At 25.8% G+C, this 18,450-nt stretch overlaps 1 protein-coding gene across 2 annotated transcripts; it reads right to left on the minus strand.

Annotated features, from left to right (window-relative positions):
- Nucleotides 1–11,538: 11,538 nt before the first annotated feature.
- Nucleotides 11,539–12,485, minus strand: LOC124927815 (probable inactive histone-lysine N-methyltransferase SUVR2). 2 transcript variants are annotated; one of them, XM_047468297.1, is made up of 3 exons: nucleotides 12,406–12,485; nucleotides 11,888–12,116; nucleotides 11,539–11,778 (listed from the first exon to the last, which is right to left on the minus strand). In XM_047468297.1, exons 2-3 carry the CDS (start codon nucleotides 12,089–12,091, stop codon nucleotides 11,584–11,586), a joined length of 399 nt encoding a protein of 132 aa, XP_047324253.1. In that variant the 5' UTR covers nucleotides 12,092–12,116; nucleotides 12,406–12,485; the 3' UTR covers nucleotides 11,539–11,583. The 2 variants fall into 2 exon arrangements, with proteins under 2 accessions (XP_047324253.1, XP_047324254.1); XM_047468298.1 differs by lacking the exon at nucleotides 12,406–12,485 and having other exon boundaries at nucleotides 11,888–12,122.
- Nucleotides 12,486–18,450: the final 5,965 nt, after the last annotated feature.

Consider the following 18,450-nt stretch of genomic DNA (forward strand, 5'->3'; position numbering starts at 1 on the left):
TATAAATAAGCTGTCATCTGTGAGAGTAAAAAATATTGAGATATGGCTGCGAAAGTATCGATGAAGAATCCGGTCGAAGAAGAAGAAGGAGAAGTTAATGATAGTCCTCCCATAAGTGAATATTGTTGTTTTAATATCAACAAATGCGAATCTCCCAACGGATCCCTCCAATTCCGTACACCTGAGCCCGACGTCTTCGCCTGCGCCGCCTGCGACCAGACAACCGACCCTAGCACCACCACCACCACCACCAGCCGCTGCCCATTCCTAGACTGTTTACTGCCGCCCAAGAAAAGGAAATCCATGAGAGAGCCAACAAATTAAGTCAACCTAGGAGCTAGGAGACATAAAAAGACCTTTTTTTGTTATTTTACCGTTGTGGAATCAATCTTATTTTTATCGAATCCAATTTGTATTACTTGACGACTTTACGTGATATTCATTCCATAAAATTGCTCTAAGTTGGGTTCCTGGTAAAATATATAGATGAATTCATATAATAAGTAAACATCTAATCGATCTAAAATATTAAAAAAAAAAAGCTTCGAATATGTTAGACTAGTAAGAAATTGTTCATTCTAATACTAATCTTCGAATGTTTATTTTATTTGTATAATATCTTTAATGATATATATGTATATAAGATGAAATTACGCGCCAAATTTTATAGGATCAATCAACGGTAAATGGGTAATTGGCGCGTATAAATTTTTGATTCGGTTATTTATAGCTCTTAAAATTTTATATAGTTCATAAAAAAATATGTATTTGCGTTGGTTTTTTTATATATTTTCATTGTTGTTACTCGAATTGTTAAACTCGTTATGTTGTGTAATATTGTAGACATTCATTTTTTTATAATTATTTTTAAACTACCATTGTTTATATCATATTACATTGATTTATATATATATAGTTTTACTATACCAAATAGAACCTAAGAGTATTACATATTTGTTTAAATGAGGATTCTTACAAATTTATAATATTAATTACTGTAATCTTAAAAAAAGTATGTTTTACTCTCCACCTCTTGTTTTAACAAAATATAAAATGTTGGTCTATCAATTTACTTCAATAATATTAAGGCCATTAATATTAATTAATTGTTTGTTCAAACTATTAAATTATTTTTCTTCTTAAGTAAATACTATTTATTTTGGGTATATTTATTGGTAGATTAACTTTGATTTTTATAAAATCAAATCATTTCTCTAAATTACAAGATTCGCAAAGAATGTGATAATACGAAGAATGTACCCAAGAAAAAGAATTAAAGATGTATAAAAGAAGTAACATGTTAAAAGACACACAAAAATAAAACTAAATAAATAAAATAATGGCTAACAAGCAATTCCAAGAAAAATTATAAATCTTGGTTTGTTCAAGTGCCCATATAATTGTTATAGTTAACTTTTTATTAGCTATAAGCATCCTAATTTGTTTAAGGAATCTATTAATAAATTAGGTAGAATAAAAGTCCAATTATTAGGTTTTATCCTACTTAAATTTATTTGAATAATTTTTAAATAATTCATAATCTTTTCAAATATATTCTTATCAATCACTTAATAAAATTATTAACCATATTAAATATTTATACATTCTGATATATTAGTTTTATTATATATTAATATTTGTTAAGTGTTTTCATTAAATAATTTAACCTTTTATATTATCATAATCTAAACAAGATTATTTAAATATTCAACTAAGCCAATCCCAATGAGTAAGGCCTTAATTATAAATAAATACCCGCACCAGAGTGAGTCAAATTAAGCCATTTTTATATTTTTCATTTATTATTTATTTTCAATCACTCAATCATATTTTTTTTATTCAATCTTTACAAATGAAAATTAAGAGGAGAAACACAAAGACTATATTAAAGCCGTTGGAGGAGAAAGATAATGCAATAATTTTGAAACTTAAAAACATTGATATAAAGTCTCAAAGTCTTTATGGTGAAATTATAGATAAGGAAACAATGAAAATCAATTTCTTTAAAGATATTATCACTAGGAAAAAAGTTAAAATTTGTTGACTTAAATATAATGATATGTGCTCAAAATTCTTTCAAGATCCCGAGAACTAAAGAAAAGAAATAATTACCTTCAATTTATCTCAATTGAACATGGGATGATCTCGAAAAATGTGGACATTATGAAAGAAATGACTATTTTTCTCCCATGTGTTCAAACAAGATTGTGTTGATGTGAACAACATCCCTCTTATGGCTTTCTTAGGAAGATTTTGGAGGAAGGTAATGCAGGAGGATTTTGGAAGAAGATAATGCGGGATTGAAAAGAGAAAAAAATTTATATGGATGGCCTGAATAAAGTAATAAATTTTTTTTCAAGACCGCTAGTGTGTTGACACAAATTTATATAAGAGTTGGGAGCTTAAGTCCAGCCAAAAAATTAATATTTATTACTTAAAAAACTTTTGTCCCAATTTGTTATATTGATGTATTAACATGTATAGTAATTAATTTGCTAAACTATATATATTTGGAGGTGATTCTTACCATTTTCTTACCTAAATTTCAAACCCCATAATTTTACCTTAAGCTAATTTTAAGTCTTAAAATTGTACTTTTTGGATCTGTACATAGACTAAAGCTTCCTTGGCCCTTTAGTGAGCACACCTCTTTCGTTTATGAAGAGTGTAGATTTTATGATATTTTGTTTGTTTTTATTTTGTAATAGGTTTTTCTTATCCACCCAAATTTGGTTATCATCCACAAAGTTGTCATCTTCAATCTCAATCTGTACATCCTCTTCACTATTCAGAAGGATGACTCTCCTTCTAGAGTTGAAGAATCTCATAATGCTTAGAAGAATTGAATTAATAATTTTATATGCGAAAGAAGGGAATCAAATCCAATGGCCCTCACTGCATCTTTTTGTTTTTCGAATAATTATTGAACGAGATTGTGAATGCCCATTGAAGAGGTTCGGGTCTTAAATATTGGAGTTTTCTCTGTAGAAAACTTTCTTTATTAAGAGAATGCACAATAGACTCTTCATGAGCTGAGCTGTTGTTGTTAGTATTTCCAAGTACGTGGAATGTGTTGGAATTTAGACTATGTAGATTATTTCCATTATATGAATGGAAATGAGAATGGGTGAGTCCCAAGAATAAAATCGAGTTAGTGGATTTGTCCACATTGGAAAAATAGCAAAATGTAGCATTTTTCCATTAATCCAAGTTGGGTTTAATTTATTTTCATAATGCATTCTATTGCATAAAAATAAATAATATATTTAGATTAAATATTAATTGATTGAGTCAGTTAAATGGGTATTAATATCAATGTGTAAATGAGAAATTTTCAATCAAATGCAATGATAAATGCATACGTTTGAAACCTTTAACATGCAATTGATGAAAATGCAATTGATTGCATTAATTGATTTTATTCCTACGTTAAAAAATTAGTCATTATGTTGATTGACTAATTTATCTTTATATATCTCAATTGATCACATGTTGTGAAGAAGAGATATAACAATTGCAGAATTATATAGTTTATATCTTTCAATCACCCTAAATGAATTTTAATTGGTTTTATTTTCAACATCACAAGAAGCAGCTAGCTACTTAGTTTTTCAGAAAAACCTTCCATTCATCATTTTAATTGTGGCTTCACACAATTCTGCTTTGATCCCGGTGATAGTTCAGGTACGTTGGTCAAGTTCTTTGTGTAGTGATTCTGGTGCTGAATCACTACTAGATTCGTTGTACCCTGGGAGACAGCCATCTACGATAAGCTCCAGCACAAACAGGAGACGGTGGAACTGTTTTAAGGGAAATGTGCTAAGCACATGCCTCGAATCAACATCTCAATCGGTGATTTCGTTCTTTGTATATCTTATTTATTTTTATTTATTTGTAACACCATTTTATATATATTTTCTGTTATTTCAAGACAAGAATACTAACAATCTTAAAACAGTTTCTTTGTGCTAAGCTATTTAAGAGCTTGCGCCATCGAATATTTTTTTTTGTCTTTGATGTTTCAGAAATACGAATCGCGGTGTTGCGAAAGAGATAATGCTCATTTCGAAAAATGGAAATGATTCATCTTAAGAAAAAAAACAACAACAAATAAAGATAAGTCTTTATTATATATAAATATATTGATTATTAGTACATATGTTCTTATGTTGTTAAAGCTTAATTTTATAAGCTAATATATTTTGATATAAAATTTTTCTTAAAGAACTTTAATGTGTATATTCATTATATAAATATTATATATAAAATAAATTAGAACATAATTAATTTAATTTTATCTAGTTTTATTTTGAAGATTTGTTTGGTTATTAAAATTATTAATAATAATGAATAAAAATAAGAAAGTAACTAATATGTTAGCTTTCAATTTTTATAAAACTTATGGTGTTAAAATTAATTATAATTGAAACATATGGTTTCAGTTTTAAAATAATTAATTATAATATATACTTTCTTTTTAATTAAGCAATATAATTAATAAGAATATGGTAAGAAGATTTAATAAACAAAGAGAGCTGATATCTTTATTTATACATTGTTTTATATATTACATTTTATTATGGTAATATGTTATCGTTTTAAATGTGCATATATTCATTTGTTGACAGAGTCTAGTCAAATATTAAGTATAAGTTGTCTCTAGAAAGAAGACAAAAGGTCATAAAAGCGGTACAACAATGAAATGGCGCATTGGCGTAGTGGTTTGAAGTTTAGACGCAAGGTTTCTTCTAGTCACTTATGGTTTCTTTCGTAGAAATCTAATGTGTTATAAAATGACACAAAAAAAATGTGTTAAAAAATGACACTAGTCATTTATGACGAAACCATTCAAATTTCTTCTATAGAAATTATTAGATGAATGTGTTAAAAAATGACACTAGTCATTTACGGTGGAATCATTCAAATTTCTTGTATAGAAATTATTATATGAATGGATAGTCAATGATTTCTTGGTAGAAATCAGACTAGTTAAAATGACTTTAGTCATTGATGTTGAACTATATTGAAACCATTCTAATTTCTTGTGTAGAAATAATATGAGATGAAGGATAGTCAATGATTTTTCTTGCTAAAAATCAGACTTGCTAAATTGACTCTAGTCATTGATGTTGAAATCACTGCAATTTCTTGTGTAAAAAATTGTGAGATGAATGATATCTGATATATGATTTTAATCATGGATGTTGAAATCATTTTAATTTTTTCTATAGAAATTATTAAATGTGAATTGGCACACTTAAACGATTCCTTAAGTGCTGGAGCCATTCTAATTTCTTGTGTAGAAATTATAGAAATTTTATTTGCCAAAATGATGTTGTTATTAATATTTTAAGGCATTTAAAGTTTTTGAGATTAAATAAGTTATTTGTGTTAGAACTTATTAAAATCATGCATTTAAAAAGACACGACTATGTTAGTCGAAATTATCTTTGCAAAAATTGTCTCGGTGAGAACAATTTACCCAAAGTTATTTTTGAGCATGCATAGTCGTTTCACGTCGATTATTGTTCAAAATATGGCAATGTAAGTGCTTCAATTAAGATATGAAATATATTTATAATTATATTTTATTTGATTATATTGCTAAGTGATTATTTGTATATATATCATGCATATTAGTTAATAATATGATGATTCGTGTTCATTCATAATATGTTTATATAGCCATTAGTATACATATATATGAATAAAGATCAATTATAAATGCATTTTGTTTTAATATAAAATTCTAAATTTTTTTAAAACTATTGTCTTTTGGTATACAAAAACTTTTATGAAAAGTTAAAGTCATATAATTAATTAAGAAACGGACGAATTGATGACATGAATAATTATTTATAACAATTAGTTATTTATATTTGATTAAAGATAAATTGTCAATTATTGATGTATTTTAGAAAGATATTTGTTTAATGATATATGAAGTAATTATAATATATATGACATATCATTTGATTATGTTATTCGATTATATATTTGATATACATGGTTCAATTTCATCATAAAGACTTGTTTAATTTGATGTTTTTGAAATCTAATAACTGCAAGAAAATTTGAGTTTGATTTGAAAAATAATGTGGCAAACGTGCCGATATTACGGGATGCAAACGTGCAACCGGAAATAAATGTTTAAGCGACTTCGGTCAAAGATGCTTGAAACATTATGATTTCTTTTGTAGAAATCATGTGATATGGTGAATATTTATTTGATTAAATATTCTAATTTCTTTTATAGAAATTAAGTGTTGAAATAAATATTTTAATTGATTAAATATTTTTAATTTCTTATGTAGAGATTATGTGAAGAATGATTTATATTTGAATAAACATTCTAATCTCTTGTATAGAAATTATATTTTATTCAATTAAGTATTTATGATATAGTTATCTTATTCATTGTATGATAAGTATATATAACAAAAGAAATCTGTAAAAGAACTATGTGACAATTTCTTGATTAGAAAATCATTGATTTAAATCATACAAATGTGTGTGATTTAAAAAAGAATACCAACACGAATGTGGGGGCAAATACTTTTTATTGATTATAACACAAAAATAATTGTGTATATTATGATAAATGTAAAAATTATTTGTTGTTAGAGAAATATGTTCTCTATAAAAGATAAAGTTGCGCAACTTTATAAAAAGAAATAAAATAACAAGAAAATACCTTGTTTATATTTGCTGAGTTGGTGTTCAAATCGATATTTTAGATTTAAGGATTTTGAAATCAAGAGACGTGTCATATTTTGACATTATTTTCATAAAACTTTGAAGAACCAATGTCTTCAAAATGATTTTATGAAATAAATGAAAAAAAAAAATTTTAAGTCTTGATATGACTTATAACAAATTTTATAATAATGATATGAAAATTTGATCAGACTTTTATTAAAAAGTGGATGTGACAATTATATATATCATGAAGATAATGAAAATTATTTCATTACGTGTCTTTTGTACGATATTTTTATCGTTGAAAATTACGATAAAAATGATTAAATCCATAAAGGATATGAATTGCACTAAACAAAATATCATGTTATTATCAAATGATATATTGATATTATTAAATGAAAGACTTTACATCTTAAAGTGAATATGTTTACACTTAGAAGTGCAATCTACGTATGGAAATCTTCTAGGAAACTTATGATGGATAGATTAAACGTTATAATCTATATTTTTGACTTATGTCGAAAAATAAGATATTTTTATGTAAAATATATAATCGTTTACACGAAGGCAGAATAGTTCAAAGACATTTTGTCTACTAGTTAGCCAAGTAAACAATATTTCCATAAAAGATTAAATGATAAGCATGTACGTATGACTATGCTTCTTATTAGAAGATGTTCCAAGGTTAACTAAGAATGTACCAACATAAATTTCTAATTATTGTGATAGTAATTAGAAATTGGACAAGCTTAGAGTTAGTGACAAGTCTAGACATACACGTCTTAGACATAATGTCATTAGACTATACTCTCTAATGAAGTTATCAAATTTGACTATGTAAGTCAAAGATAACATTGTGGATCCACTAATCAGATTATTGAATAGAGATATAGCTAGTTTGAAGTCTTGTGAGACATTAGCCTACTATAAGTTGGTATGAAGGAAACACAACCTATGCAGACTGGAGATCCCAAGAACTAGGTTCAATGGGACAACCTAATTGTACTAACTTGGAAAGTTATTGTTGAGGATTAATCCTATAACGAAACAATATATATTTTGACGAGGATAAGCATATCGCTTTTAATGATTCTTTGTGAGCAAAGAGATCACCTATGTGAGGGAGAAGTGGGGCCGCTTCGAAAGAATTGCACAGCTCAATTCTAAACCCTCTCACAGAACCAGGCACGTGTTTCATGGCCAAAATGGACACAACCATGAGAGCTTGACATGTATCAGAGAGAATTTTATGTGAAAGTGTGTAATCGTTTACACAAAGGCAGAATAGTTCAAGGACATCGAGTCTACTAATCAGCTAGTAAAGTTATATGCTTTCACAAGGGAAGGTTCAAAGGGTTACACCTACCTATCCTATGTAGAATTCAACTGTTGAACCTTCACCAGGTTAATCTTTCAATTTCCATTCATGTGGGGGATTGTTGGAATTTAGACTATGTAGATTATTTCCATTATATGAATGGAAATGAGAATGGGTGAGTCCCAAGAATAAAATCGAGTTAGTGGATTTGTCCACATTGGAAAAATAGCAAAATGTAGCATTTTTCCATTAATCCAAGTGGGGTTTAATTTATTTTCATAATGCATTCTATTTCATAAAAATAAATAATATATTTGGATTAAATATTAATTGAATGAGTCAGTTAAATGGGTATTAATATCAATGTGCAAATGAGAAATTTTCAATCAAATGCAATGATAAATGCATACGTTTGAAACCTTTAACATGCAATTGATGAAAATGCAATTGATTGCATTAATTGATTTTATTCCTACGTTAAAAAATTAGTCATTATGTTGATTGACTAATTTATCTTTATATATCTCAATTGATCACACGTTGTGAAGAAGAGATATAACAATTGCAGAATTACATAGTTTATATCTTTCAATCACCCTAAATGAATTTTAATTGGTTTTATTTTCAACATCACAAGAAGCTAGCTACTTCTTAGTTTTTCAGAAAAACCTTCCATTGATCATTTTAATTGTGACTTCACACAATTCTGCTTTGATCCCGGTGATAGTTCAGGTACGTTGGTCAAGTTCGTTGTGTAGTGATTCTGGTGCTGAATCACTACTAGATTCGTTGTACCCTGGGAGACAGCCATCTACGATAAGCTCCAACACAAACAGGAGACGGTGGAACTGTTTTAAGGGAAATGTGCTAAGCACATGCCTCGAATCAACATCTCAATCGGTGATTTCGTTCTTTGTATATCTTATTTATTTTTATTTATTTGTAACACCATTTTATATATATTTTCTGTTATTTCAATACAAGAATACTAACAGAATGCTTATTTGATGGAGAGGGTTTGCTTAATTACTTCTATTCATGTATTTTTTACTTAAACACTACAAATGAAATCAAATAAATAGAAGAAAGTGTTAAAAGATTTACATAAACAAAGGTGTGAGACGCTTTACATAAATACAATTTTAAACTACAATACAGAATTCCAGTTTTATTTATTGATGGTACATAAATACAGTTTGAAAATTACCTCTCATTTTTATCTTTCGATTTCTTCATCGAACACAATGATTTGTTTATGTGATTACTAATTATCAAATGAGAGATAAACGTAAAGCTTCAAAAGAAATTAGAAATAAAACCTAAAGCTTCAAAAGACAATTGAAATGAGAAAAAAACTGAAACGATTGTGATTAAACGTATCATTTTTGCTTTAAAAGAGCTTCAGTCGAGGATCATAGGTTGACGGAAGGAAAAGAACCCGTGATCAAACGAAAGAGAAGAAGAAAAATCGAAGAGACACGACCGAGCGCATAGAGAGACAATGCAAGATGAAATGGGAATTGTGCGAACGGGAAATTCTTTTATACAACAAATATACTGTAATGCACGTTTTACACGAGAACGTTTTACAGGTATCGTGTAATGCGCGCTTTACACGTTTTACACGAGAGCTCTGTATAACAACTCTCGTGTAATGTGCGTTTTACACAAGATCGATGTAATTGTTCTCGTGTAATGCGCATTTTACACGAGAGCGTTGTACAACAATTATCGTGTTTACAATAATTTACACATTCATGTAAAACGATTCGCACTCATGTAAATCATTAGTTTGAAGATAGTATTAATAAAAAAAAAGCTATGTCTTTTTTTCTTTTTAAATAGGTTGTTAGGTGTTAATTACGACTCAATAATGATTATTCATTATTCATTTATTTAATTATTTAATTATAGTAATTGTATAGCCTATAAATAATATTGTTATCATTCATTTTTTTTATAATTTAAAATTAACAAGACAGAAATTTAATAACAACATATTATGTTAATATAAAATTGATTGAATAATAAAAATATATACAATTAATAATTTAATAAATAACAAGACTAAAATATAATAACATAATATTTTGTTGATACATAATCATGAATAATCATGGTACAAATCTTTAGATAATTTAAATATATTTTCTCTTTTACTGTTCAACTCCGAGTTTAGAATCCTATGAATGTATTTTATCCGTAGAGTACTTAGTGCTTCTGAGGCCTTCAAAATAACAATAAAAATATATAAGAACATCAATAAAGAAGTGACAATAAACAATATGTTTTACACTTACATTTTCGAGAGTGATGTCACATTCCCATTTTGTGGCATCGCCTGTATATGTTTCCAGATGCCTCATACAATAGACTCCACAGCATGTGTTGTTTGAAGCATCTTGCCACGGCATTTTCACGACCTTTATTTTGAATTTCTTGACTAGAACAGCTAAGGGAGAACCTTTTTCAGCTAAAAATCTAACAAATAGATCTATATGCTGACTTATATTAGTATACTTATCCATGTACTTAATACCACGTGGAAGTGGCCTGTTGTCAATTATTTCTATTTTCTGTTTAATCATATTTATACAAATAATATAAAAATGTTCGTTGCGGATTACCGGAAGAAATATCTGAAAAAACAGAGTTATTGCTTATCAGTGCATAAAACATAAACTAAATTCGTTATTTAAAATTTTTACTTACAAGGTCAGTATAATCGAGAAATTCTCTTGATATGTTAAACTGAGTCATTTCGGCATCGAGTATCCTATTAAATAAACTAAGATCATATTGTTGCATCACCTACAAATAAATTCTAAATATCAATCAAATGAACATTGAGCATAAAACATAAAATAGAGCCATTATAATATTATAATTACTTACATAGGACATTGTTGTGAAACAAAATTTTCGTGTTTCATGTCTTGGCTGTCTTGTAAAATTGATGTTTAAAATATTGGCCCAAACATCAACTACTTCACTGTCAACTTCGACATTTTCTTGTAGTGTTCTAAAAGCTTGACGTGATAAACTGGAATTTGGGCCGACGTAAAGTTTTTCCCTAAAAAAACATATTAAGAACCTACATTACTTTACTTGGTATTACAAAATTTTAAAAAATAGATATTTTGAGGGAACTTTACATTGGATCCAGTTCTTCACAAAATACAAGATCTGCCGTTAGTTTTTCGTTGATGGAAACTTTATCAAGCTTTCCGAGAACTTGGGCATCTTCGATACTCTGGGGCATTGGGGGACTTAGGTTTGAAATGTCCCCATCTTCATAAAAAAAATATCAATAAATTATAACTACACAAGCACAGTTTTAATGTCCCGAAAGAGCAAATAAGTGTGAGCAGTCTAAACAATGAGATCTCATTAAATGCACCTGAATGAATCACAGAAACTGGAAGAATCATTTGGACCCTGCCATCGGTGGCTTCTTCAATTTCTGCCAGCCCAGCTTCATCTTCATCATCAGTAAGAACTACCTTTCCCTTTCCCTTGTCATTGCCATTGCTATTGCTCCTGTAGCCTGCTATAGTACAAACTTAATCAGGTGATGTTACCCTTATGAAAACTAGTTTACTTCTGTTAGACACACCTTTCTGAAATGTATTGGACGAGACTTGTTTTCCTCTACTTCTTGTCCAATATATACGATTTTCATTCGTCGAGACTTTAGGATTGTCTGAATGTTGTGTACATAGTTTCTTCAATGGTCTTTGACCAGTCTCATCAGATTCCTTCACATTTAAAATAATAACATGTTAACCATAAATAAAATAAATGCACAAGTTTTCAGTAACTTATGGAGATAAATATCTTAACAAAACATGAGAAACATAAACATACATCATTGGTTTCAGGAGTGACCTGCTCTGCATCTTCATCAAATATACAATCAGCCAGGGCTCTATAGTTTTCTTGCTCAATAAACTCCCATTTTCTTTTATAGATTTGTAGGAGTCTTTTTAATACTGGTTTTGTTTTATCCTCAGGGATACCCAAATCCTTCATTGCCCCAAGTGCTCTTGCAGTCCTTGAGTTTGGTGCCATTACCTTTTCTTTGAACTATTTTTTTCTGCAAAAAAATCACGTGGGTCATTATAATTGATGTATGTGAGGGTAACAACAAAATGAAATAACAACAAACCCAGACGCAGAGTGAAATCTGAAAAAAGTTCAAGTGACTAGAAGAGATTCATTTCGTATGAACTTTTTTTGAGACAGCACGCAGTTAATCAAATCAACGTGACTAGTCTAAAATGCAAATTGAAACTGATGAGTAAACAAATGAAAAAAACATGGCAATTTAGAGAATACGAAATAAGATTATGATTAGAAAAAAAAAATTGAAGAACAAAGCGTACCAATCGGAGGAGAAAGACGAGAAACTTTCGTAAAAGACGCAGAGAGGATAGAGAGTGAAGATTCAAGTGCCTTAGTTTTTCTTAAATACTAGTTGTTGTAGAAGTTATAATGCCTTGTTTGATTTACAAATTATTTATCCCGCTAAATTATTTATATTAAAATAGAAAATTATATTCTAACATTATTTATCCCGCTAATTTATTTGTATTAAAATGGAAATATATTCAAAAACTATTTATCCCGTTAATTTATTTGTATTAAAATAGAAAAATATATTCAAAATTATTTATTCAGATAATTTATTTGTATTAAAATAGAAAAATATATTCAAAATTATTTATTCAGCGAATTTATTTGTATTAAAATAGAAATATATTTTCAAAACTTTTATTTATCCCGCTAAATTATTTATATTAAAATAGAAAATATATTCAAAAATATTTATCCAGCTAATTTAATTGTATTAAAATAGAAAAATATATTCAAAAATTATTTATCCCGTTAATTTATTTGTATTAAAATAGAAAAATATATTCAAAATTATTTATACAGATAATTTATTTGTATTAAAATAGAAAAATATATTCAAAATTATTTATTCAGCTAATTTATTTGTATTAAAATAGAAAAATATATTCAAAAATTATTTCTCTAAAATAAAATAAAAAATTGCATTCAAAAGGATATTTACCCCTAATTTATTTATATTAAAATAGAAATATATATTCAAAATTATTTATCCCGTTAATTTATTTATATTAAAATCAAACAATATATTAAAAAATTATTTATCTCCAGCTAATTTATTTATATTAAAATAGAAAAATATATTCAAAAATTATTTATCCCTCTAATTTATTTATATTAAAATAGAAAAATATATTCAAAAGTTATTTATCACGCTAAATTATTTATACCGCTAAATTATTTTATGCCGCTAAATTATTAAAATGTAAAATATTCAAAAATTATTTTAAATTTTATTTTGACGCTATTTAAATATTTAAAGATAAATATCTTATTAATATCTTTGATTTAATTACTTTAACTTTTAAATTATTTTTCATTTTATTCATTAATGTAAATTAATTTTTTTAATTGAGTAATTTTATATTATATCTCTTAATAATTATTTTACAATATTAATTTGATTCAAATATATAAATATATATAATTTAAAATAAATTTTATATATTTTCATAATTATTATACTTATATATTAATTTATAATTTAAAAAATATTAATACATATATTTTTAAAAATTTTAATAATTATAGAAAATTTAGTTATTACAAATATATTGTTTTTTCTATAATTAAAATATTTATTAAATAATCTATTAATATATTTTCTAATAAAATATATATAAATGTTGATTAAACTTTTTTTTATTAAATTCTAGTGGTCATGACATGTAGACATATGCTTGACACTTGTGCCAAAATGTGTTGGTTTTGTACTGACAAGAAATAATTATTAAATTAGAAGATAGGTTAGTAAACAGATAAAAATAAATAAGACAACTTAGTGAAAATATATAAAACATAAATTTTTATTAATATATTAATTGATAAAACAAAATAATTTATTTTTTCTCTCTTCTCATATATATATATATATATATATATATATATATATATATATATATATATATATATATATATTAAATTAATAAAATTATGTTATAATAAAATATTGTCATTTATAATATATAAGAGAAAATTTAGGGAAAAAATGACATGTTTCTTTTCTTTCCATTTTTTACTTTTTCTATCATTAGCCAAGTTTCCTCCATATCCCTCCTTATACTTTAAAGGAGAGGGTTAAAAAACACTTGAGAATAAAAAAAAATATTATAATACTAGTTTGGTTTAGTTAAATTTATTTTATAATACTAGGCTTTGTTTAGTTATATTTTTAATCAAATCACAATTAAATATCATTTTATAAATTCATCTTATAATAGATTCAACATTTCATTAATTTAAATATATTTTATTTAAATACAATTAAAATTTTTTTTAAAATATTCAAATCCTTAAAATCATTTATCAACATTGTTTAAATAAAATTCATAAGAAAAAATAAGTGTCTGGATGATTATCTATTAGTGTTTAATTGCATAACTAAAATACATATTAAAGCTTATCTACCGTCATTTAAGGATGATGTCGGTGTTACAGTTTTCTATCCTCAAGAAAAAACAAATGATGAAAAATTTTATAAAAATAACCATAATCAAGTTGAGATCATAACTAAAATATGCATCCAACTATGCAAATCATTATCAAATTATTTGAAATGTTGTGTTTGAAATATTAATCATTTTAACATATATTATCCTTTAAAAATTGATAATGGCATTCAAACTACCTTTTTTCATCCTCAAATTTCTCTCCTCAATTCATCTATAATTCAAATTTATATATTCCTTTAAGCCTTATTTGGATTGGGGTGTTTTAAAAAATTTAGAAGGATAAAAAATAATAATAATTGGTGATGATTTTAAGGAAGTGATGATTATTTTTAATAAAAAAATTTAAAGGGTATTAATATATATAAATAAAATAAAAAACAATAATTTAAAATAAAAGATATTTTAGTATTTTGATTAATGAAATAACTGATGTAATTGTTAAAAAGTGATTGATTGAAAATTTGATTTTCGTTGAGTTTTTTTTAAAAACCTAAAGAGAAGAAGACCTTATATTTTATCCTTCAAGAATTTCTATTATAGATCGAATTCGAATCACAATACATTTAATCCCACTCTAATTCGAATTTACATATTTCATCGTATATTATCTTTCAAAATTTTATTTAATGAGTCCATTATTAACGGAATTTGAATTATCCAGAATTTTATAATGACATTCGAATCACCCATCTTTTATTCTCAACTTTCCCCCGAATTTGAACCGCCCTTCTTTCATATTATATTGTGTGGAACTCCCTTAGTTTTATGAGTTTGAAATGTTGGTTTTATGAGTGTGAAATGTTAACCATTGAACCACTTTTAATTATTAGATTTAATTTAAAATTTTATGTATGCATTTAATATATATATGAATGAATTATTATTATTTTAATATTAATGTTGGTTTTTTAATATTATTTTTATAAAAATTTTGAAATATTAATTAATTAATTTATATATATTATTATTAAAATAAAATAATATATTTATTTGTAATTTTATGATATATAATAAATATTTATTATTTTAATATAATTAAATTAAATTAAATATTTATTTTTAAAATTTATTAATTCTTAAATTTTTTTAGATTATTATATATTTCAGAGATAAATGATAGAATAGAATAAAATATTTTATTAATTTAATTTATTTATATTTATAATTAAAATAAAAAATTATTTAATATAAAAAAAATTTAATTCTTTACCTAATTAATTAAACTCTCTCTTCATAAATATAAGTTATAGAAAAAATGTTTAATTTTTTTATATTTATTAATTATTTAAATATATATTTTTTATTTTTAAAATATATAATAAACATTTATTATTTTAATATAATTAATGTTTTTATTTTTAAAATTTATTAATTATTTGTTACAATTGATAATGTATTTTATTTAAGTTTTAGATATTCAACTTTTTATATTATTAATTATTTAAATATATATATATATATATAATAAATATTTATTATTTTAGTATAATTAAATTAAATTATTGTTTATAAAATTTATTAATTCTTGGATTGTTAAGGTTATTATATATTTTATTTATTAATTATAAAAATAAATGAGAGAAGATATAAAAAAAAATTATCAGTTTTTATTCAAATATTTCAACGGTTTAACGTCTTACCTATTTTAACTAACACTAAGATTAAATTAATCACATTTATGGACGACCATTTAAATTTAAGCATTATTATATATATATATATTATATTTGTTTTCTTTAAATAATCATTTGTTTCATTTCTAAAATAAGTATGTTTTCATTAATAATATTGAGACACAAATATTGTATTTTCATTAAAAATTGTAATATAAGTTTTTTTCATATTTAATAAAGATGGAATTAAAATCAATATAATTAAATTATAACTTGAGTTACCATAAATTAGTTTCTCAACATAAAAAAAAAAAAAAAACTTGTGATGGCCAAAAAAATCTAATGGTTTTAAGTGAAAGTTAACAAAAGTGTGATATCCAAAAATCGAATTATTTCATGTGAAAGTTGATAAAAGTGTGATTTTCAAAAATTTAATTGCTCCACGTAAAAGTTAACGTATGTATAATGTCCAAAAATTTCGCTATTTCACGTTAAAGTTAACGTGGAAGTATGATGTCCAAAAATCTATCTAATTGTTCAACGTGAAAATTGTCCAAAAATCTATCTAATTGTTCAACGTGAAAATTATCGAAAGTGTAACGTCTAAAAATTTAATTGTTCCGCATGAAAGTTAATGAAAGTGTGATATCTCCACGTAATTAACAAAAGTGTTATATCCAAAGAATTAATTATTCTACTTGAAAATTAATGAAAGTGTGATGTCTAAAATTCTAAGTGTTCCACGTAAAAGTTAACAAAAGTGCATCATATGCACTTAAACGGATTTTCTTTTATTTTCTTCGGTTCCTCTAGAATAAATTATTATATTTCATTTTTTCTATCCTAACTTTGTTAGTTGGGGAGATTTCTCTTCATTTTCTCTAATATTTTGATTCAGTTATCTTCAATTATTTTTTTTCAATGGCTTCGGTAGCCTCATTTTGTCTCTTTTAGTTGTATCATCATCATTTTTTTATAAAAGTTTTTATATAAGTTCTCTTATCAGTGAAATTTTATTTCTTTATCCACAAACGTCATGTCTACCATTTTGTGATTTTTTTTCAGAGTATTTCTCCCAATTCATGGATTTCTCATTTTTGGTGAGAGTATTAATGACCCTAAATGTGTTTCACCCTCATGAGAACATATAAGTGGTAGAGACTTTCTCGATCAAATGTTCTCCATTCTTTATGAAAATGGTTGTTGAATAACTGACGATGAAAGAGAATTCAATGTTTAGAATTCATCAACATACATGAGAGTTCTCATTTATTAGTGAGGCAGACCTCTAAAAGTTTTTAAGTAAAATGTGAACAATTGAATCTGCAGCCCAAAACAAGATCTTATTCCATATATATATATATATTTTCTCAATTTCTTAATTATACATTTAAATTAAATTAAAATATTAAAAATGTATAATATATAGACTAACGGTAAAATAACAGAATAGGAAGAAAATAAAGAGAAGAAAGGAAAAGGAAATAGTTTTATGATATTGTATTAGGGTTTAATATCTGTCTATTGATATGGGGTTATAAATAAGGGTCATCTGTGAGAGTAAAAAATATTGAGATATGGCTGCGAAAGTATCGATGAAGAATCCGGTCGAAGAAGAAGGAGAAGTTAATAATAGTCCTCCCATAAGTGAATATTGTTGTTTTAACCTTAATATCAACAAATGCGAATCTCCCAACGGATCTCTCCGATTCCGTACACCTGAGCCCGACGTCTTCACCTGCGCCGCCTGCGACCAGACAACCAACCCTAGCACCACCACCACCACCACCAGCCGCCGTCCACTCCTAGACTGTTTACTGCCTCCCAAGAAAAGGACATCCATGAGAGAGTCAACAAATTAAGTCAACCTAGGAAGAGATATCTAGAAAGACCTTTCTATGTTCTATTTTACCGTTGGAATCTATCTTAATGTTCTAATGTCTCCTTTTATTTGTATCGAATCAATTTTGTATTACTTGATTTTCACCCGATAAAATTGGTTAAAGTTGTATTTGCGGTAGAATAGATGAATTCTTATAATAAGTAAACATCTAATAAATCCAAAACATTAAAAAATAAGTTATGAATGTTTGATTGGTAAGAAATTGTTCATTCTAATACTAATTTTCAAATGTTTATTTTATTTGTATAATCTCTTTAATGATATATATGTATATAAGATGAAATTACGCGCCAAACTTTATAGTATCAATAAACGGTAAATGGCGCGTAG

Source organism: Impatiens glandulifera, chromosome 2 (assembly GCF_907164915.1).
Source record: "Impatiens glandulifera chromosome 2, dImpGla2.1, whole genome shotgun sequence".
Lineage (NCBI taxonomy): Eukaryota > Viridiplantae > Streptophyta > Magnoliopsida > Ericales > Balsaminaceae > Impatiens > Impatiens glandulifera.